General features: G+C 35.2%; 1 protein-coding gene across 3 annotated transcripts in view; it reads left to right on the top strand.

Moving 5' to 3' along the window:
- The window catches only part of Lrfn5 (leucine rich repeat and fibronectin type III domain containing 5), a 262,853-nt gene that overhangs the window by 228,808 nt on the left and 10,565 nt on the right, over positions 1-23,480 (top strand). For all 3 annotated transcript variants that reach the window (XM_085697596.2, XM_085697594.2, XM_048415825.3), the window contains 2 exons: positions 13,841-15,245; positions 17,800-18,512. In XM_085697596.2, the coding sequence (XP_085553722.1) occupies positions 13,861-15,245; positions 17,800-18,512 (2,098 nt within the window). In that variant the 5' untranslated portion in view covers positions 13,841-13,860. The remainder of the gene's footprint in view (positions 1-13,840; positions 15,246-17,799; positions 18,513-23,480) is intronic.

The raw sequence follows: 23,480 nt of genomic DNA, 5'->3' as shown, positions 1-23,480 counted from the left end.
TTTTCTGAACATTTGAATTGGTACAAACTGATTTCCAAGACTCCCCTGATTATTGAAAACATTTATTTCCTCACATTAGTATACTGAAAATTAGCAGTGGGAACAAAGAAACTCTGTTCTGTGCTGTCTAAGACTAGGGAAAGCTTGAGCCTTCTTTTAAAGTCCTTCACTGATATATAATACATTCAGGGTAACTGTATGCATATTCAAAGTCAAATTAAAGGTTTCACTTGGCTCTGTTAAATTCTTCTACTTTTGATATATTTATCAGTTAGAGCGAGTTGTACTTCTCCAATAGGAGAAGAATAAACACTAGAGAGTGAAATGATAAGAACACATAATTACATCTAACACACATTATAATACATTTTCTTTGTATTTTTTTATTATATTGACTTTTGGCAAGACATATTCCAACACTAATTCGACTGTCATCACTTGAGTGCTACATTTTTAATAAACATCTAAGCTATATAAGTTGGGTTTTGAAGTTTAAAAGCTGGGCTTTTGCTTTCTTATTTATAAGCCAATAATTTACAGAATTTGGAACAGGATGAAAATTGGGAACATGACTTATAAGAGATAGGGTGTCTGGCTCTGTTTTCTAATCCCTAGAGATAAATAATGGATATTAGATTTATCTCATTTAAAAATCCTGCTCTCAGGAGCTTTGGTATTTGACAACTAAAATACAGTCATTTACTCAAAAGTGGCCATTACTTTATGCAATAACAAATAACTGTGAAGATGTTTCCAAATTTAGATAACAAAGACAGCCAAGAAATATAAAGCAACCATTCTGTTGTCTGAAAACCACCCATGTCCTTCCTGTCCTTCAGGATTTACACTCCCAGTGCCTTTTTATTAGTCAATGAAAAATTGTGTCTTCATCTATCACTTAAATGGTCCACATTCCTTGAAACTACTGTGACCCAACCAAACTCAGCATCTTCTATGAGGATCAAATCTTTTAGCATATATGAATTAATTCCATTCTATTGATTAATTAACCAAAGCCTAATTTAATTAAGCCAACCAGCTCTTTTGAGTATCCTGCATATTTTTGATGAAATAAGAAATCTTTCTCTTCTTTTTAACCCTACTTTCCCACAGTCAGAAAATATCAGTTCTTGAAACAATGAGTAATTTTTATAAAACTTTCCTTCCTTAGCTAAAATAACAAATGGATTTCCTAACTTACTCTCAAAAAGTGCCCGAGGGTGTATGCTTAGTATGCTTTCTCATTTCAATATCATAAAACATTTGGGGTTCTCATTTGTTTTTCAATTGAATTGTAGCCCAGAGCAATAACTGTAAAAAACTTGTCAATTAGTACATAGTTTTCACTTTTGTTACTTAAAGCTATCATCAAAAAATTAGTATGAAGGAAATTTACATTATGTTTAACTTTTGAACATTTTTTTAACAAAATATACTCTTTTACACACATATTGGGGATTCTATAGCTGTATTGAATTGTACATTATATATTCATTATAATCATCTATATTTATATTCGGTGTTTTAATACTTTTGAAATCATTCTGTATATTCAATTAAGACTAGCTTGTATGTGAGTAGATGGTATTTTTCAAAATAAGAATTGAAATAATTTTCAAGAAAATTCAGATTGCTCAAACAACCCCCCAACAAACTGAAATGCTTCTTTATCTAGCCAGGTGGGTAGTACATCTTCAACCTCTTTATTCAGGACATTAAGTCAAATAGGTTGGGACTTCAAGGCCAGCCTGGGCTATGTATATAAACTCTATAAGAAGGAATAAACGAATGAACAAAGGAAGTAAATAGAAATAGCTTTCATTATGCCTCCACCTAGCTTTGATCCTCAAGGTCACCTTCATGTCCAAGATGGCAGCTAACGTTTCAGGTATCATATCTAACAAAGAAAGGATAGGCAGAGTGCCTCATGTCTCTATTACTTTTCTTCAAACCTTCTCTGAAGTTTTCAACATTATTTTGAACATCGTTGGAGGTAATGGTTTGCTTGACTATATCTATCTCCCAAAGAAAGCAGACAATAAACTATGCTGGAAACAGAAATCGATGCAGCTGGAGATGTGGAGAATGGATTTAGGAATGGAAACCAACACGTCACTGTGCTCACAGGTCTATGTTTACACACACAGACAAAGATACGCACTCACACATGCACACAATAGGTGTACATGTAGACTTAGACTTGGAAAAAGTTCATGGTTATCTGCTTTCTCACTTAATCCATGTCTGGTTTCAACTACTTTGTGATTCATAAGCAAATATGTCACAGCTTCACTGAAATTTTACCAAGAGAAGCAGCAGGCTCCTGCCGAACCTTGACAGCGAGGATGCAGCTGTGTCAGGTGTCACTGATAGAGCATCCATCCTTGGTAAATGGGTTAAGTAAGGGCTCAAGTGCATGCTGTGCAAATAAAGCTCTCTCTTACCCTTAATTTCCATCCTTGGTTAGTGTACTGTTGGATTTCAAGGATACAAAAGTTCCAGTATCAGTCCCAGACATACACAAGTCATACAGATTTTACTGAAACCCTTCCCCCGCCCAGAAAAATGTATCCTACCCCAAATACAGCACTAAGAGTTCGGAGAGAGAAAGGGAGGGAGGGAGAGTGGAAGGGAGGGAGAGAGGAGAGAGAGAGAGGGAGGGAGAGAGAGAAGTTAAGACATTCCCATCAGTGCTTTGAGAGCTTCCATATGGTATTAGTTTGTCAAAATATTTCTGTAGGCGTGCTGCCGGAACTTTCTGCCCACACACATGTTTAGTAGTTAAACCATCAGTAATTCCACTGATTCCTTCAAGGAGTCAGCATCTTTCTTTTCTTCTCCAACCCATTTAAAAAAAAAATCAAAGCCTTAGTGGGTTCATTTTAGTCAGCTAGTTTCAGTTGGAAGGTAACTTGGCTACTACAGCACCTACGATTTATCAAGCTACAGCTTTCCCTACATTTATTTATCCACAGGATTTCTATATTTCTAATTATCTGAATTCTCTCAGACAATGTCTTCAGGATTGACATCTTTCTGTTTTACTCTGAAACTGCACTTCTATAATTGCTTTGGCAACAGCACAACAAAGCCAACATCACCCAGAGACCATAATTTGAAGAAATATTTATCAACAGAGGGAAATTGGAGCTTGATCTATAACAGGACATTAGAAATGCTCAGACATTTCATTATTAGAATTTCGAAAAAGTAGATAAAGAACTAATTTGATGTGTTATCAATTGATATCATAAAGTAGAATTTAAATTTACTATTATTAATATTAAAATTCATGTAATTGAAATTTTGAAAACTGTTTTTTAAGTGGGTTCCTTATGATTTTTATATGCACATAACACCTGTCTTCTCATTCATTATTTCTTTGTGTGGAAAACTTGGAATATGTAGAGATTGTTAGAAGTTAAGGATAATGTTGTGGTCTAGAGAGATGGCACAGGAGTTAAGAGCACTGGCTGCTATTTCTGGGGTCCTGAGTTCAATTCCAAGCAACCACATGATGACTCACAACCATCTGTAATGAGATCTGATGCCCTTTTCGAGATTGTGGGCATACATGCAGGCAGAACACTGTATACATATTAATTAAATAAATAAATAAATAAATCTTTTTTTTTTTTAAGAATTCTCTAAAAAAAAAATAATGTTCCTACAGAGAACCCAAGTTCATTTCCTAGGTCACCATCAGGTAGCTCACAATTGCACACACCATCTTATTTCCAGCTTCTAATTTTAATGTTTTTAACTGTTTGGAGGGGTGCGGAGAAGGGGCAATTTTTATCTGCCCTTTGAGAATTTCATACCTTGTATTTTGGCCATATTCATCCCTTAGCCTAACCTACCCACACTCCTTTGTGTCTTGTTCTTCGCTTTCAGTTCCAATTTGTGCTGCCCATAGATACTTGGATGTATAACCTTGAATGGGAACTTTGGTGGACCTAATAGGGACCACACCCTTAAAGAAAAATAACTCCCCTTCCAGAACCTACCAATTACCAAAAACTCCTAAGCTAAGGGTAGACATCTATGCACACTTTTCCTCTCCATGCGAGGATCTTGTTTTGCCTGAGCTGAGCTTGCTTTGCTCTTGTCAGACTGTCACAAACACTATGAGTTCTTATATGCAACTGTCCCGCTGTGTCTCATAAACCTTGATTCCTTATAGTCATCCACAGCCTCTGGCTCTTAAAGTCTTTTTGTATCCTCTTTCTCATGGATCCCTGAGATTTCGAAGGAAGAGGAGTAATGTAAATGTCCCGTTTAGGACAAAGTAATTCACAGTTTCTTGTCTTCTGCACTTTTATCCGCTGTGAATCTCTTTGAAAATCATTATCTATTGAGGCTTCTTGGATAAGGAACAGGAGATGCAATAATCAGTAGGTGTAATGATAAGTCATTGGGCATCAATTTAATATTATGTCCTCTTAGATTAATAATAACAGGTTCTTCTCTATGGTATACTGACTTGTCTTAGGCTTTTGTTATAGGTTCTTGACTCGGATAAAGGTGACAAGAAAAGCTATGAGGATTTATCTTATATCAATCAGATTGGCTAAGATCAGAACAATGAATGATGCTAAATGCTAGCACAGATGCAGGGGGGAAATTATTCAAAGCTGGCAAGTGTGCAAAATTAATGCTGCCACTGCTGAAACAATATGGAAGCTTCCCATAAGACAGATGTGGAATCACCACTACTCTTGAGAACAAGCCCAAAGAACTCTATGTTTTTCTATGAATTTGTATCCTCATCATATGTATTGTTACTCCACTCATACTATCCAGAATATGTAAACAACATGCACGTCCATCAGTTGATGAAGGGATGATCAAAATGTGACACATTTCCATAATGAAACATTCATTCCATAACTTTTAAAATTGAAAATATGACATTATTAAATAAATGGATATTGCTGGAAATAACCATTCTGCTATTGACATCTTCTACAATGTTTTAATCCTTATTTACCGTATTTTTGGTTCAAGGATTCGGTTTGATTCTTAAAGCTACTTTCATCTTTCTGTTAACTTTCCTAGTTAAAATGCTGAATAATTCCTGATTTCTATAAGTTTCTTAAAAGAGTAAATTTCTGTTTTCTAACCAAGATTTGTGAGTGCTGACTGATTGCATCATTTTTCTGGTTTCTCTGTTTGACCGCTAGGTGAGACCATGGTTCCCTCTACATTCTTGACAATTATGAGTATACAGCATTATTTGGATATGAAAAGTTCAATATTTATTTCAATCTTAATGTTACTTTTCATCTTCCCATCTTTCCAGAAATTCTTATCTGACTGCTAAGTCTATAGTCACATCACTTAATTTGGCACTAGATGGCACCCTAAGTCCAAGTTTATAATGATTCTTCAAGGTATGTTGACACCAGTACAACACTAGAGGGTAGTCCAAGAGCATGTGTGTTTAAAGTCGGTAGTTGATGTGTTGTTTCACATGAAAAGAATGGATAACTAAAGAGGTCTGTCCATCCCTGCAAACTTCTACTGGCACGAGTGGGCTCACATGACCTTGTCCATGTTCACCAGTATTGCAGTCAGCTACATGGATTTCTAATCTTGAACAGAAGAATTGCTGAAGTACCAGCTTTGTGTTCTTAGGTCTTTCCCATAGCTACCAGTGGGTACAAACATGCAATACTGCTCTATGCAATCAGTTCATAGTTTGGCAAGACCAACAAAACTGAGCTAGGACAAAGAACCACAAGGCTATTGGCTGTTGTTGATTAGAGTCACGTGGCCAACATCATTGCAACCAGTCTCATGTGATTCTGGAAAGAAAAATCTAAGAACCACATCTCTTTGGCAATAAATGAGCTTCTCTGTTTTTTTGTTTGTTTGTTTGTTTTGTTTTGTTTTGTTTTTTCATGGGCCTGGGCGGGGAGAATACAAGATTGTATTCAGTTTAAGATTTCAACAGCCTAACACTATGTTCTAAAGCAAAAGCCCCACGGGCCTGAACATGGAGCACAATCCCCACTTTGTATGAGTGAACATTCAAAGGCTGTTTCTGATCCTTAGCCTGTTGTCACTTCTCTGGTGTGACCGTCATCACATGGCCTAGAATTGAACTTCCAAGTGTCACAGTGCTGGGGCGATCCATGTGTTTATGGAGTTCCTTTCTCCCTGAGGTTGGAGAAGAGTTTGCAATTGCAAACCTGTTGATACCTGGATAATGCTTCTCAAGTGACAAACACTGTGGGCACTGGCCTGTGGTTTTGGTCAAGAAAAAATGTAAATAACAGATGCAATTGTACTAATTATGTACAATATTATGTTTTAAATTATGTGCACATTAGGAAATATGAATATGTATTAATTAATAATAAAAACAAAGCAATAAATACATTAACTAATAATAAAACTGACTAGTTATATAAAATTCATTACTCTAAGTAATTATCAATTATATATGAATATTTAGGAATCAATCTCTTCATTTTTAAAAAATATAATGTCACATAAATATTAGAGTCACCATAATTTATACCTATTTATTCAAATGTTTTAACATTTTATACCCTCTCAAGATGTCTTAACCAAGGTGATTTCTATGGATTAAACTTCTACATTCTCAGAACTTGAAATGACACAAATGCATTGCATGTCAATTTAGTTGATATATTTTTGCACGCTGCTTTATGGTGCAACTTCCTGCATCTGTGTCCACTAATTGTCTTGTGTAGAAATGCAATAGAAATAGAAACTCTATTATTAAATATGAGTTGTAATCTTAGAAATCTAATAATATTTAGTTCTTCACACAGATTCAGAAAGTGCATCATTCTGTGAGAAAAAATCCAAGTTCTTTTGATTCTGTTTCTTCCCGAAAGGCACTGGTTATTAAAAAGATATGTTTCACATGTGTGGCAGAGATATCACATAAAAATATGTGTTCTCTTTAGATACTACAGACCAACAGTTCTGCATCTGAAGACCACCTACCTGTGACCACTTTACAAGGAGGTTTTCTCTTCTTTCGCCATCACACACCCTTTACCGCACATGCCATTTTTTATACAAGAAAAATAATATGGTGTTCTCTTACCTCACTATAAAACTTAAAATCTATAAATTGGGAAAGACATAGTCATATATAAGGTACTATGAAATTATGTAACTATCTTTGCCCCAGATTATTTATACTGAGACTTACTGGCTTAATTACTACAAAGTTTAGGTATAATTTTATCTTTTTCTACACACATATATCCTTTACAAAGTACTTCTCACTTATTTCTGAAAATCCATGTGCAGAACTTGCAATTCACAGAAATTAAATTGAAGGAAACATTTGAAACCTGTTCCAGCTGACTGCTGTTACTATTACAAATTACTGATGTCACAGCACCGTTGGGAATCTTAAATTCTTCTGTGCTAGGCTGCCCTTTCCACAGACAATTTTCTGTGAGGAAATGCACTATCTCAGTTACTTGTGGTTTTTCTCAAGACTCATAAATTTTTGGTGAAATTATAAATTCTCAGTGAGGGACAAAGTTCCAAGCCAAAAAATAAGGACATCTGATCTCACCACTAAGAGAACAGTGATGGGTGTTTTGTTACAGAAACCAGTATTGTTTTATTAGTTAATCAATGTATTCTTTAAGGAATACATACAATTTAGGATGGAACCATTTGGCAAGTCACAGCCATATCTTGTAAAGGAAAATCATAGATGGTATTTAAACATACAATTTATGTTGTTATGTAGGTAGTTTTTAATTCTGTCATAAATACAATATACATAGATATCGGAAACTCTGTGAATCAATTTTGTTAAAATTTTAAAGAATCATAAAAATCAGTATCCTCTTCCACAATACAGATTATATTCATAACCTAATATTCTAGCTGTGTCCTTAATTTTTAAAATAATTTACAATTTGTTCACCTCTTCTTTGTTTATTTATATTACCTGAAGTGAATTAATAGTTCTACTTTGAGTTTATTTTTGAAATGAAAAAGTATATATTTTATGTGTCATCACAAGAGTATTAAAAACTATTTGAAGGAACTCTTCAAGTTACCAGAGGAGAAAAGTAATTATCAATAACACCCAGCAACAAACTCTGGAACCTACAATGGTGAACTGCCTGTAAGATATACAAGTAAAATAGCACAGTTATAAAAGTAACAAATCCCTTTTTGGAATGCATTTGAAATCCATTCTATAAGCTTGAAGCAATATCTGACCTTGCTAAATAGGCAACGAACTTGAGATTAGTCACTTCATGGGTCTACAGAGAAGCCTATTGTTCTGCTAAAGGAGCATAATAATAGTGATTCTTAATGTCATGGACAAGAGCATCACTCAATCCTTCTTAGACAGGATTCTTCTTGCAGTAGATGATAGTCAACGCAGAGACCCACAACTGGACAAAGCGTAGAGAAGGACTGATTTTGGACCACTCAGTCCTAAATGAAATATCTTCATCACATTCAGGGGTCAATGCAGAAGAGGCAGAAAGATTTTTAAGAACTAGAGGTGGCAGATGATTCTAAGGAAACAGTGCCATCCAGATACGACAAGACCAATGCACTATGAACTCACAGAGACTATGACAGCATGCACAGGATCTGGATAGGTTCCAGTCAGACAAAACTGGGAAGGAGAAGAGGACACAAAGTTCGACTCCTAGCCAAGAAGTTCTTTGCAATTGACATCCATTGGAGAAAAAGAAAATTAATTTTCCTCAGTGGAGTGTCAGTGGCTATATTAAACACACTGTTTGTTAGGCCTAGTACTTGGAAATCGTTGGCCAACACAAAGCAGATTCCAATTTATTTTTGTGTTGTTGGTTTTGTTTTGGTAATTTTTGTCTTGTTGGGTTTTATTTGTTTGATTGTCTTGATTTTTTGCTTTAGAGATAAGGGGTGGAGAGAGAACATGAAATTGTGTGAGTAGGATGGTAAGGAAGATCTTGGAAGAGTTGGGGCAAGGATTGAAGGTGATAAAAGTGTATTATATGAAAAATGCTTTAGAAAGCAAATTCTCATCAATGTGAAGTCAGACAGAACATAACAAACTCCTTTGAGCTAATTTAAGTTTTTATACTATCCTCATCTCAAGATTCCTCATTTTCAAATAGATCACCTCTTCACGTTGTGCTCAATAATTGGCAACTATGGTTTTATTATTTTATTTTTATGATTATCCAGTTTTTCATAATGCAATTCTATAATAATTTGTTTATGTGGATATGTTATGGTAAAATACATGTTAACTTTAACCAGGCATGAAAATATTATATAATGGGGTACTGAAATTCAATGACCTTTCGAACTGTCTAAATTTAAGTATCAGAAGGTACATTACATCAGAATTTTTTCTTCCTTATCTTTTGTTTAAATTTTTTTTCTACATAGATGTTACTTTTCTAAGGTTCAATTTGCTTAGCATTGCAGGAATCTTTTGATGGATTTTAACTAATCATTTCCAATATGATGATGAATTTCAAACTATTAAGCATCAGATCATTTGTATGTTATATTTTGACACCCAAGTGTGATAGGTATACTCACAATATTTTTGTTATGACTTTTATGGAGACAGTGGTTTTAATTATTTGTGTTTGGGGGGAAGAGCTATTTTAGTTGTTATGGGCACTTTGTGCTACAAAGTACCTAAGGTTGGTTCTTAGCACCAGTGTAAGAAGTTAAGCATACCCTGTGAATACAACATCCAGGAATCAATGTTCTTAATGCCCTCCACAGGCACTTGCTCACAAAGACACACAAAAATTAATACAAGTAAATAAATACATTGTAAGTTTTCTAGGGAAAAATAAGTAGGTAGAAAACCAAAAAAAGTGTTTAAAGTTAAACAGCAAATTCTGTTCCAGTGAATAAACTACTCTTGTCAGGATTTTAAACACTTCAATATCTCCTACAGTGAGTCATCAGCATCAGTGGACATCATGTTTTTTGCCTCTGGGTACCAACCTGAATAATACTACACTAGCTGGCACATTAGAACTCTTCTGAAAGGAGTCAAGCAGCTACATGGAAAAGCAGCAGCTTAACTGCTGCCATATTGGTTTCTCCAGTAAATATATTATAATCTTTATTGCTTATAAAATCTGAATTTGCTTTGAAATTTTACTCTAGTTGCCAAATAAACACTAGCTCTTCAGCATATGTTTTATAACAACTGCAAGCATAGAGTTGTATGAAAAATCATTTTGCAATGTACGTGGCATTTTCTTCTTTGCTTATACATGAGTAACTTTGTGTCTGAGAAGAAAGGCCTTTTCTTGAAAGGACTTGTAATGCAGAGATGGGCAGAAATTATCCAAAGTGCTACAATGATGTTCCTATTTGAAGTGGTACATCCCTTCTAAAATTCTTAGCAAACCCTCTTTGTGCAATTTAAATTCTGCTATTTCTAGAGAGCAAGAGACGGATGTTTGTAAATTTTCTTTGCCTTGATTAAACATCAGTCAGTGTGTTGTAATGTTTATAATTTTTAAAATGATTATTATAGAAAAGCAGACGTAATGAGGTCCCCATTTCATTTCTCCAAATGGCTATCTGTAGTTGTAATGATAAAATTCATTAATGGTGCTTGATAAGTATATGAAAGTGCTTCCTCATAGGATTTCTTATCTATTTTGAAAACTAAGTGTAGGGTTCACCTTGAGCTAATAACATTAGGATCCTCATTAAAACAATTCATTTTTATAGATACTTGGAAATGTAAGACAGAAATTAAAGACAATGGTTAGAGAGTTTTTATGGCTATTCAGAATTTACTCTGATTTTTTAAACAATCAAACTTCAGTGTCATATCTATGTTGTTACTTGCTACTTGCTACAGCAAAAGGTCATCCTATGAAATGGGAAGCAAAATTTAAGTTCAATATAGGAAGGAACTAAGGTTCTTTAAAAATCACTCCTCATTTCTTATTAATCTACAGTGTACCATTGTACAGACTTTTCACTAGTGTTCTAAAAAGTGGCAATAATTGCACGGAGAGTTTTTGTACAACTTCTACAAATATTCATAGATCGCCCCATTAGTACAGTCCCCCTACAAGACTCTATCTCTCTATGTGATCATATCTAACATACTATATATTTAAATTATGATTCTTGACTACACTGATTTTTGGCTTGACCTAGAACAATTCTGTGGTGTCTTGAATACAGCTTGTTTCTAGAATGTGATATTTTTCAGGGGCGTTATCTCAGCATATTGTATTTTACTCTGAATTTGCCGTTTATGCTATCACAGTTACTGGCATTATAGAACTCATTAAGTGCCACTGTCTTTCAAAATCCTTGTAGTACATCTTTATATTTCCTTTATTGTTCGGTTTAGTTGAAATCCTGTTATGTTGTAGTTTTCACAGTGTCAAATTTGTATTAATTCTACAGTACTTTCTAAAATCTTACTTTGATCTCTTTCCTAGTTTTTCGAATTTGTAACTTGCTGTGTGTGCCCTCACATGTTTACGTGTGGTCTTTTTTCCGTATCTAGATTTTTATAGTTCATATTAACTTGATAGGTTTTAATTGTGTTTTCACTCTGAGGTATACAACCTACTCTACTATAGAAATCTAAATGGACTATTTCTTAACATCACAAGAGTTAAATTACTTTGTTTTTCTATAATGGCCATATTATAATGCTATTATCTTAAAGTGAGCTTTCTACCTCTTGGTAGTCCGGGAGGCAATGATGGTATCTTGTCACTTTTAAAAAAATACCTCCATTATTCATATATATCGCAATGATACTTTTGATTTTACCTAGAAATGTATCTTATCTGTGGTTCTCCACTCATTTTATAAGAATTTAAGTTTCCAAAGCTAGACACAACTCTCCTCCATTCTGAAGAGAATATCCAGCTTTTTTCTCACAGCTAATTTTCTTGTTTGTTGGCGAGAAATCTATTTGCTTCTTTGATGATGATTTTCTTTATTTTCTTGTTTTACAAAGACATTACTCTGCCCAATTTAAAATGTTTCCCTTCCTATTAGAGCCCCTTTGAGACATTCTCATTCTTCCTCATCCTTTATTTATGTGGATGGCTCACTGAATGAACAGTATTGTTATTTTGTTCACTTTACATTATGTAATATATTAATACATTTCTTCATTTCTAGGAAGGCTTTTAAGGTCCTCACCACTCAGATGATTTGCCACTAGATTATTGTTTTCTCTTTGTATGGCTTCTTTATGTTCAGTTCAGACTGAATGTTATTTTTTAAAGAAACCTTTAGAAAATGGCTTACCTATATTTTTCCTATGTTTTACCGTCTTCCTTTCTTGTTCTGAACTCCAATTATGCTTGTCTTTATGTTTTTTGTATTGTTCCGCCCATCACTTGATTTTTGTTTACTCCTCTAGCAACCTTTTTATGATGCACTTTGCGAGATCCAACATGTCTGCCCCTGACACAGGCTGTACATCGATCAGAAGCTCTTTATTTGACCCCTCCCTCTGCTAGGCTGTTCATGAGCCGACTGCTTTATTTTCCCCATGCTATGGTTTTCAATAATGTCTTCTAGAGAATCAGACTTCACTTTTTAAGCTGCTACTTCATTTATCATAGCTGCGTGTATCGTGATTGGGAGTCTGAAAATTGTGGGTTCTTTTTTTTCTTTCTTTATTTCTATTCTTGCACTTTTTTTGCCCTGTGGAAAGGATGACTCAGTATTAGTAATTATCAAGAAAGGAAGACTTTATCAATTGAGACTAGTAATTGCTAGTAATTTTATTCACATTTAATAGTACATGTATTGAAAATATTATGACATAATACTTTTTGGAAAAAATATGTAATGCTTCTAGAAAAATCCACATGTCTTATTTACATTCTGTTAAAATTTGGGTGATATTCTGAATTTTTTCTTCTGTTGTGTAAAATTCCAAATATGTTTATTTTCATATATATATATGAGATATTATAATCACAATTTTATTGCTATTTTTACTTTTCATGATTAATTTCATGCCATACATTCAAGGTAAAAATGTGAAGGGAAAGATAATGCCATATTTTTTAATTCAGTGTTTGGTATTTTAATAATTATTTTCTCAAGTAGTTTTTAAAAATCCATATTAATAGCTATTCAAATATTTTATAGTATATGGAGTTGGGGATTTTGTGATTAATTTATAGCCTCCTTACTTTTGAGAAGAAGATCCTGTTTTGTGGCCAGAATGTCAAGGTTCAACAGTGTAATGGAAGTTTCTAATAATGAACATTATGTAACCAATAATCTCCTTTAAATGATTGCCACAGAAAAATTCAATAGCAAACATTACACTCCCCTTACGCATCAGCCAGAAACTGAATCCGCTCGTGTATTTTGAGCTCACTTGTGGAGAAAAGGGTTTTCAGAATTCAGATTTTTTTTTTACCTGAATGCCTATCTTTTCTGTCCCTTAGATCTATTACAGGCACAAATCCCTAGATTTGTTGTTGTCATTGTTCTTTTGTTTGTTTTTTGTTTGTTTGTTTTTTGCTTTGATTGGTTGGTTGGGGTTTTCTTTGTTTTTGTTTTTAACTTTTTGAAGAACCTTGAGCATATTTTAAAATGACCCTTAGTTTGCAGAATAATAGTAATCTTTTGACACATTCTCCCATTTATCCTTAAATCCTGTGAAGAGTTAAATTATTCTCAGTGCCTACCACAGATTCAATTAAAGAATGTATACTTAAAACTCATTTGCTATCTAAACCAATACTACTGTTTCTCCATTTCCATCTATATAAACTATCCAAGTGTGGATATTAAATGTACAAAACAAGTGGATTTTAAACTGTCCTTTATATCTTTTTTTTTTTTTCTGCAGGCTCTTAAACCTAATCTACAATGGAAAAATTCCTTTTTTACCTGTTTCTCATTGGCATAGCTGTGCGAGCTCAGATCTGTCCAAAGCGTTGTGTCTGTCAGATTTTGTCTCCTAATCTTGCAACCCTTTGTGCCAAGAAAGGGCTTCTCTTTGTTCCACCAAACATTGACAGAAGAACTGTGGAACTACGGCTGGCAGACAATTTTGTTACCAATATCAAAAGGAAAGATTTTGCCAATATGACCAGCTTGGTGGACCTGACTCTATCCAGGAATACAATAAGTTTTATTACACCCCATGCTTTTGCCGATCTACGAAATTTGAGAGCATTGCATTTGAATAGCAACAGATTGACTAAAATTACAAACGATATGTTCAGTGGGCTCTCCAATCTCCATCATTTGATCCTGAACAACAATCAACTGACTTTAATTTCTTCCACAGCGTTTGATGATGTTTTTGCTCTTGAAGAGCTGGACCTGTCCTATAACAATCTAGAAACGATTCCCTGGGATGCTGTAGAGAAGATGGTGAGCTTGCATACTCTCAGTTTGGATCACAACATGATTGACAACATTCCTAAGGGAACTTTCTCCCACTTGCACAAGATGACTCGGCTAGACGTAACGTCAAATAAATTGCAAAAGCTGCCCCCTGACCCGCTCTTTCAGCGAGCGCAGGTGCTGGCCACCTCAGGAATCATAAGCCCATCGACTTTTGCATTGAGCTTTGGTGGAAACCCCTTGCATTGCAATTGTGAGTTATTGTGGCTGAGGCGATTGTCCAGAGAAGATGACCTAGAGACCTGTGCTTCCCCTGCACTGTTAACTGGCCGCTATTTCTGGTCAATTCCCGAGGAAGAGTTTTTGTGTGAGCCTCCACTCATAACTCGGCATACACATGAGATGAGAGTCTTGGAAGGTCAAAGGGCAACACTGAGGTGCAAAGCTAGAGGGGACCCTGAACCTGCAATTCACTGGATTTCTCCTGAAGGGAAGCTTATTTCAAACGCGACAAGATCTCTGGTGTATGATAACGGAACACTGGACATCCTTATAACAACTGTAAAAGATACAGGTGCTTTTACCTGTATTGCTTCCAATCCTGCAGGGGAAGCAACACAAACCGTGGATCTTCATATAATTAAACTCCCTCACCTACTGAACAGTACCAATCATATCCATGAGCCTGATCCTGGCTCCTCAGATATCTCCACTTCTACTAAGTCAGGTTCAAATGCTAGCAGTAGCAATGGTGATACGAAAATGAGTCAAGACAAAATTGTGGTGGCAGAAGCAACTTCGTCGACAGCGCTACTTAAATTTAATTTTCAAAGAAATATTCCAGGAATCCGTATGTTTCAGATCCAATACAATGGTACTTATGATGACACCCTTGTTTACAGGTAAGAAAAATATAGCCATGTCAGATCATTGCTGACCATGATAGTAGAGGGTTTGGAAGGCACTACTGCTTTGTTCTCTTTCTAAATTGACAGCACTATTCTGTGTTGCAGCAATTTGACATTATATTGCATAATGTAATATATGAAATGGTGATTACATGTGGGGAATTATTGTGATTGACATTATTTTAAGTAGTACACATTTATATTTAATATTATGCTTCTTTTTTAACCTCACATGAGGAATGTGGCTATCTGAAAATAAGACAGATAATTTAACATTTCAAAAACATACCAGAATTTACACATCCACATGAGTATTCTTTCCTTCAAGGAAGTCACAGTGGGAGGCTTTCCCATTACCCCAGTGATGCTGCCACTGCTCAAAGCAATTTGGGAATTTTCTTTAGAACCTTCAGCATACTATTTTGAATATCCTCAGTGGTGGCAAATCTTTCTCTTTTGAGGGTGAGTTTCAATTTTGGAAACAAGCCTATGGAGTCAAGTCTTGTCGGTAAGGTGGGTGATCAAGATGGTTACTGCCACTTTTGATCAAAAACAAACTACAAACTAGACATCACTATAAAGTAATGAGACTGATTCTTTGAGTGATTGAGTTATGTGTGTGTGTGCTATCTCATGTGCATGGGTTCGTAAGACACTTCCAAAGAAGACGTTCATTGTTTTTTGAACAGTAAAAATATCACTGGGCATTAGTATGAAAATACTCAGACAGAACAGTGATGGAGTACTTGTATCTGCTAATGGATTTCTGGTATGTTTTTCTGAAGTTCAGCTTCATTGATTTATAGTCACATTTGGCCAATTTCCACTTGGAAATTCACATTTTTTTATTTCATATAATTTTACTCTTGACAGATTATTATTACCGCTAGGAAATAAGGTAAAGTCACAGCTTTGAAAAAAAGAAATAACATTATTAGATGAGTTCAGTTCCTGTATAGAGAACTTAAATTTTTGAATATAATTTGCTCTTCGTTCATGTCTGAAAATAAGATTAATTTCTTAAAATAGGTGTGAACTCGTGGGAAAAATAAAGCAAAAAGCATCCTAGCTAGCTATGTAATCAATCCTGGGCCAGGTTCTACCTGGTTGAGTTTTAATTTCCTATCTTTAAAAAGAACGATTAGGATAAGTGGATTCTAATATCCCTCTCATCAGTAAATGGATGTGGCGGTGTACTTTGACATATGAGCATTAGCGGAATGTAGTTTACTCCTGTCTCCCAGGCTCTCCACAGGCTCCACAGACGATGCTCACTCAGTGGTCCATGAGCAGCACTGAATTCCCTACACTTCCTTGTACTGACTATGCTTTCTAAGGGTTAACTCTGTGATAAGCTGCAGTTTGCTTTCAAAATCCCAAAGTCGTAATCCTGTTGTGGGAAATAAATTGTTTATGATCCTGAGAACCTTGGTGAGTTCCTGAAATGAGTGGTTTTCTTCCCTAAAATGTTTATATCCATCCCACTAAGTTTTATAGACAATCAACATTGATGTAATCAAGTGCTTAGTGAGATCCCACAGTTAGACTACACCCACTGAACGGCAGTAGTGACTTTTGGCTATGAGTATAAGCTCTTATAAGTTTTCTGGTACACTCAGAACACACTGTCTAGCTTGTATACCAGTTTAGTTGTTCCATAGTTTGAAATTTCTATAACTCATTTTCGGGAGAAATTATAGTTCCACCCTTTACTTCCAAATTAATTTTACTTTAAATTGTATTTGGTTACACCTTAGGAAGAAAGCTCGCAACAAACAGGAATGCAGAAAAGGAGAAGGAATCCCGAGATAGCTCTAAACGTAAAAATTGTTTCTTGGTGGAGTTTCTCACCCAAATATGGTAGCTGGATGAATTCACACTCTTATTAACAGCTTTGTGTCATCATGTGTGTAAGCACCAGGTTATTGCTCACACATGCACACCACACTCATTAAAACATACGGGGAACTATGGCGTAAGAAATCACAATGTCTGTAAATAAAATCTGTGCATCCTTGTAACAGTAGACATTATTGAAGCCAGCCTTAGTGGGTACCATTCCATAGCTGCTTATTACTGATTTGGAAAGCAAATGCTCAGAACTGCTGTTTCATTCTGGTCGCTAATGTGACTGTCAGTGTTTTCTCCTTCTTCAAATTGCCTTGCAGTCGTGGAGGTGTTGTAAGTGCTAAATGGATTTGTTTAGTAGTCAGATAATGTCACAGTCACACCTTTCAAAAGCAATTTGTCATAAATGATTTTTTAGCAATGGCTTTTATTAGGAGTTCGGCTTTGCCAAGCAGTGTAATTAGAAAGCTTGTCAAGGCATGGTGCAGGCACCATTAATATAATGCAGACTGTAACAACGAGATTTCAACTATTCTAACCGGGTAAATATAACATCAGATCATTTTCCCATATTTCATGTCTGTTATAAATGTGCTTATCTTGATGGGTTCTGAAGGAGACAGAATTAAAGCCATAATGACTTTTTGTATGTGTGTCTTGTTCTGTTTTTAATATTAACATCTATTCCATTGTCCCTCAGAATGATACCTCCTACAAGCAAAACGTTTCTGGTTAATAATCTAGCTTCTGGAACTTTGTACGACTTGTGTGTGCTGGCCATATATGATGATGGCATCACCTCCCTCACTGCCACAAGAGTCGTGGGTTGCATCCAGTTTACTACCGAACAGGATTATGTCCGTTGCCACTTTATGCAGTCCCAGTTTTTGGGCGGCACCATGATTATTATCATTGGTGGAATCATTGTTGCCTCTGTGTTGGTTTTCATCATCATACTAATGATCCGGTATAAGGTTTGTAACAACAACGGGCAACACAAGGTCACCAAGGTTAGCAACGTTTATTCTCAAACTAATGGGGCTCAGACGCAAGGCTGCACTGTCACGCTGCCTCAGTCCGTGTCCAAACAAGCCATGGGCCATGAAGAGAATGCCCAGTGCTGTAAAGTCGCCAGTGACAATGTGATTCAGTCTTCAGAAACATGTTCGAGTCAGGACTCTTCCACCACTACCTCTGCTTTGCCTCCTACCTGGACTTCAAGTGCATCTGCGTCTCAAAAGCAGAAACGAAAGACTGGCACGAAGCCAAGTGCTGAGCCGCAGAGTGAAGCTGTCACAAACGTTGAGTCCCAAAACACTAACAGGAACAACTCAACTGCCTTGCAGTTAGCTAGCTGCCCTCCTGCTTCTGTCACAGAGGGGCCCACATCTCAAAGAGCACAAACCAAGCCAAGTAAGTTTCTCACCATGCCTGTTGAGAGAGCTAGGGCCAGGCATGGGTCCTCTCTCAGTGGAGGATTAAAGAAATATTATCGCTATGGTAACTCACTGAAATTATATGAGCTGTCTCCTAAGAGAAACATGTCCATGAATGGGATGTGGACTGAGCCCTGCATTTCTGATGTTTGCTATGGAAAAGTAACTATTTCAAATGTGGAGTACATATAAGAAAACTTTTATGTGTTCTGTTATTTCTCTTTGAAAATTCACAGAGCAAATTGAAATTTGAAATTCCTGTCTTGTCTCTAATTCTTGGACTTCAGGTTTCTTAAAAACCTAAGGAAGAGGCAGGAAATATAATACCTTTCTTTATGTGCATGAGGGTCACATAAATAAATTGACAAGATGGTGATAAGCAAGAGACAGACACAGTGCCTTCTCCTACACCAAGGCTAATGTCAAGACCCTGTGTCAGCAAATCATATTTGAAAGTGATCACAGGGCCAAGAGATGTTTCAGTCTGTAAGGCACCAAGCCTGCCAAGCCTGACAACTTAGTGAAGGGAACCCAAAAATGGAACTAGAGGACTGAGTTTTTCAAGTTGTCCCCTGACAGTGATACTAGTACCCTCACACAGTCCACACAAAATAAAGAAACATTTTTTTATGTTAAAAGTTCTCATAGGAAATGTCTTACCTAAAAATTAGATTTCTAGTAGTTTAAATAGAGGTCTGTACAGAAAGAATTGACATCTTGAAATGAAGGCACTGCATTACTTTCAGCGGCAATTTTGTTGTAAAAACAACTCAATGTTTTAATTTATTACTCCAAATGAGTGTTTCCAGAAATGCTAAAGTAAGTAACCTTCTAAGAACACTCTTGGTTTGGGCTAATATTGTTGTAAGCTACTTCTCATTTATAACCCAGATCTTTCAGTGCAAAAGTAATAAAATGAATTCATTTTGACTCCATCATATATGCTAATCCATAGAAATATAAAGGTGATCACATTTATTCCACACACAATTGTTGAATGAATGTGATTTATATTTTCTTAACACAGTCAAAGAATCAGAAAAAAATGCTTTTACAAACAGATGCTTGTCTTTGTGACCAAGTGAAAACAAAACTCCTAAAGGAGGAATTATCATCACCTTAACAAATGGTAGAAAATTCTCTTTTTCTCTTCTTTGCTATAACTCTGTATCTGAATGTTTGTCTCTTAAAGTATATGCATTTTTTGAAGCCAAATACTGTGGTAAATGTAATCATAACTCATTCAGCATAGGGGAAATGCAATATTTTAAAGAATATAAAATTGGTTCTATATTTCCTTGAAAATACATTCATGGAGATTCATTGAAGTCATGATGACTCACGTATATTTAACTCTATGCTGCTGTTAAGAAATGATATGCATGGTTTTATTTTGTTTTTCCTTCTATTTTTATTTTCTTTGAGACTATATATTTCTAAAAACTTAGACCCTTGGAATAGAACATCATTTTAGGCATCCATAAGTGGGTGCTTTATATATGATAATAAATCACAGGGAAAATGAGCTTAACATAAAATTTGATGCTACTTGTTTGGAGGTTTGGTTTTATTGTTGCTTGTTTGTTTGTTTGTTTGTTTTCATTGGACACAGGGTATCATGTATCCTAAGCTGACCCCAGACCCACTGTGTAATTAATAATACCTTGAAGGTTTTCCCATTCTCTTGACTCCACTGCCCAGGTGGTAGGGTTAGAGATTTGTCCATCACATCTGCCTCAAAATGATTGTATACTAATTCAAAATGCTCAGACATTACTTACAGCTGAACTTCAGACTTTCAAATCATTAGCTTTATTTTTGCCTCTATACATATGCAAAACATCCAACTAATTTTAATTGTCAGAGGTACATCTTATATGTACTTTCTTTTGATGCTAAATGAGAGGTCTAAGAGAAACAATTGGATATAACTATAGTGCCCCTTCTCAAGAATTTTTTTTTAGAGGTTGTCCAATAGTCCTACCTTCTAAATCACATCTCTTCCTTGATTACTTTTCACTAAGCAAACCTAATCCTCCTTCATTGTTCCTGTAGATAGCTCCTTAGGGGACATATAAGGTCACCTATGTGGTCTTTGTTCACGGAAGCAAGGCACCTCTAAAGGTGGTTTGACTTTCAGCACTGTTAAAGTACTAGCATTTAACTCCAACTCTGCATTTTCAATTCACACTGTTCACATTGTTTCTAATGAGCTACTGATTGGCAACAGCATGTTAACCCTCTCCCGGTTCTGAGATTTGCCACTATCATACTAAACTGTTGAGTGGGCCAAAGTTTCCTAGTCTCCACAAGGAAATGGTTTCTGGAGAACAGAAAGACCATGAAATTACACAATACAAAGTAGACAAGCCTGCATGAATGCTCTAAATTGCTGGAAAACTAAGATTTTACAATTTCTCTGGTTTTTGAAATGGTCATATTGCTTATGCTTCTCGTGGAAACATGATTGGGAATATTTTATTTCTCATAGACATTTAAAAGTATGCAACAGAAGCATGTGGACATTATTTCAACTAAAGTCAATAAATAATTTGTATTTTAGTATTTTCATAAGACTAAGGGTATATTTACCAAATGCTTGAATGCTTTCCTCTTAAACATAAATATCTAAGCTTGTGTTTTAACCTTTGCAGAAGAAGTTTTTATTCTGAGAAATCAACAAAGACTAGCCTATCAGGAAACTCATCTGGTCTTCATGTGCATTTACGTGGGAACAGTTTTGCTTATGAAGATAATTAATGCTGTTTATTACAATGACAGATTCAGAATAAATGCTGGCTTGATTGAATGAGTAAATGAATAAATACACGAGTACCTCTAGAGATGGAGACATTATTATTACCATAAACAACAGTTTTGACTAACATTGTGATGATTGTGGTCCACAAATTATTACCACAGCAGAGATTCGCTATTCTCCTTGTTTTTCATTTTGCCATATAGTATGTTGTTTATCTAACCTCTCATGTATTGAACATGCTCTTTCCTTCTTATTCTTTCTGACTATAAGGAAATGAATATATTATTTTTACTTCCTTTACCTGAAATACTTAAATTTAATTTTAGTCTTATAACCTTATCAGCTTGTTATATGCGAAAACAAACATATGCTCTTTTACCTTTTACAGCATATTTTAAAAAGTATATGACCTAAATGTTTAGACAAAACATTCTGTATTCATCTCTAAATCGTTTTGATTCTTTTGTGGATAACTAAATTTAATTTGGGTATACCAAAGCATAATTTAAGTGTTATCATGGAGGGGGAGTACAACCTTCAAAGTTTCCTCAGTGTTCTAAGAAATAACAGGTTGTTTCGATCACTGTTGTATTTTGAACCTCCAAATTGGCTAATACGTAAATCAGATGTATAAAACTGTTAAAATTAGATGCAGTAATGAGTAACCCTAACACTGTTCAGTTTATTTTTTATTGAATTTTCCCAAAAAAGAAATCAAAAGCGGTCTCACTAGCTAATACATTAAACCAATTGATTCTATCTACTTTTAAGATAGAGTTTGACAAGTTTTAGAACATAATTTTGAAGTATTCAGTCTTATCCAGTAACACAGAAATATATCCAATAAAATATTGGTATTGTTTCTGGAATAATTCACTTTCAAAACTTTAACATAGTTTATTTCCCATTTCTTTGAAATATTTTCACTTCAGTATTTAGCACTCATATAGTGCTTACTGTTAGTATAATTTCAGACATTTTTATTTGCTTTCATTGCAGAAATGTAAACTTTTACTTAGAAATTAAAGCAAATAATCAGAAAATTCAATAATTGCCACCTGTTTCTTTAAATTTTGTATTCTGTCTCTGCTTATGTTCAGGTATAAACTTAAGAAAACTTCCTTTAGACTACAAATAATTCAAATTTCTCTGGAAATAAAAGACACCATAAGTGTCTTGTAAATGTAAAGCATTGTTTTTTTTTTCAAAGAAGACAGCATCTAAGCATTTTTTTTTTTTTGGCCTTAATGATTTACAACTGCAGTTACAAAGCATGGCCATTCCTGCTAGACAGGGGGAGGATTATTTGTTTTCTTCCTCAAACTTTTGTCAAGAGAGATATTGCCCTTCTAACTACATACTTTTATGTGAGTCTGGGGTATTACTGGGGCAAAGTCATCAGTAGGATTGTGGGTTGGGTAGACAAGAACCATGCTTTTCTGTAATATCCTTTCATTTGTATTTTAATAAATAAAACTTGTCTGAGGATCATAAAAGTGAAACAGCCTCACTGGACAATCTAACAGACAAGGTAGCAATAACACACACCTTTAATCTGAGCATCCACATCAGCTAGCCATAGAAACTAGGAGGTAGTGATACATGCCTTTAATCCCAGGTAAACAAGGAACACTATAACTACAACGATCTAACCTTCAACTCCCTCAGAGACCCAAGACGAAAAAAATATTAACTGAGTAATTAGGAAGTACAAGGAAGTGACTTTCAAAAAATAAGAGTAATGACAGAAACAGTTGGCTGTCTGGAGAGTCACCACAAAGTTCCTCTGCAACACTGGGCCATCCATCCTTGGCCTACAGGCCTAGCATATCCTGTAGACATTTCTGAGTAGCAAGATATTTTGTGTCCTGCTTGTTTAATAAGGAGAGTATATTGTTAACAGTTGAGGTAGGGATATTTTCTTGTCTAGTGGTTTACTTTTGCCACAAAGAAAGTAAACCCTATGTGAGTTTCTTCAAAGTGCATTATGTTCTCTGAAGTAGATTGGTGTTACCAGGAGCAGACATGTCTCATTGTCATTAAATAAAAGAACCTAGGTTATTATAACATCTTAAATGCCATATTCTGTAGATCTCTGAAGAGTTTGAAGATGACCTGTTTATCTAAAATATATTATTGTTTGACCTAGGAAACATGACTAATGTAACTACAAGTTAGATTATG

This window comes from Myodes glareolus, chromosome 11, assembly GCF_982192425.1.
Source record: "Myodes glareolus chromosome 11, mMyoGla1.1, whole genome shotgun sequence".
NCBI lineage: Eukaryota > Metazoa > Chordata > Mammalia > Rodentia > Cricetidae > Myodes > Myodes glareolus.
This window is presented reverse-complemented; position numbering and strand designations above follow the sequence as displayed.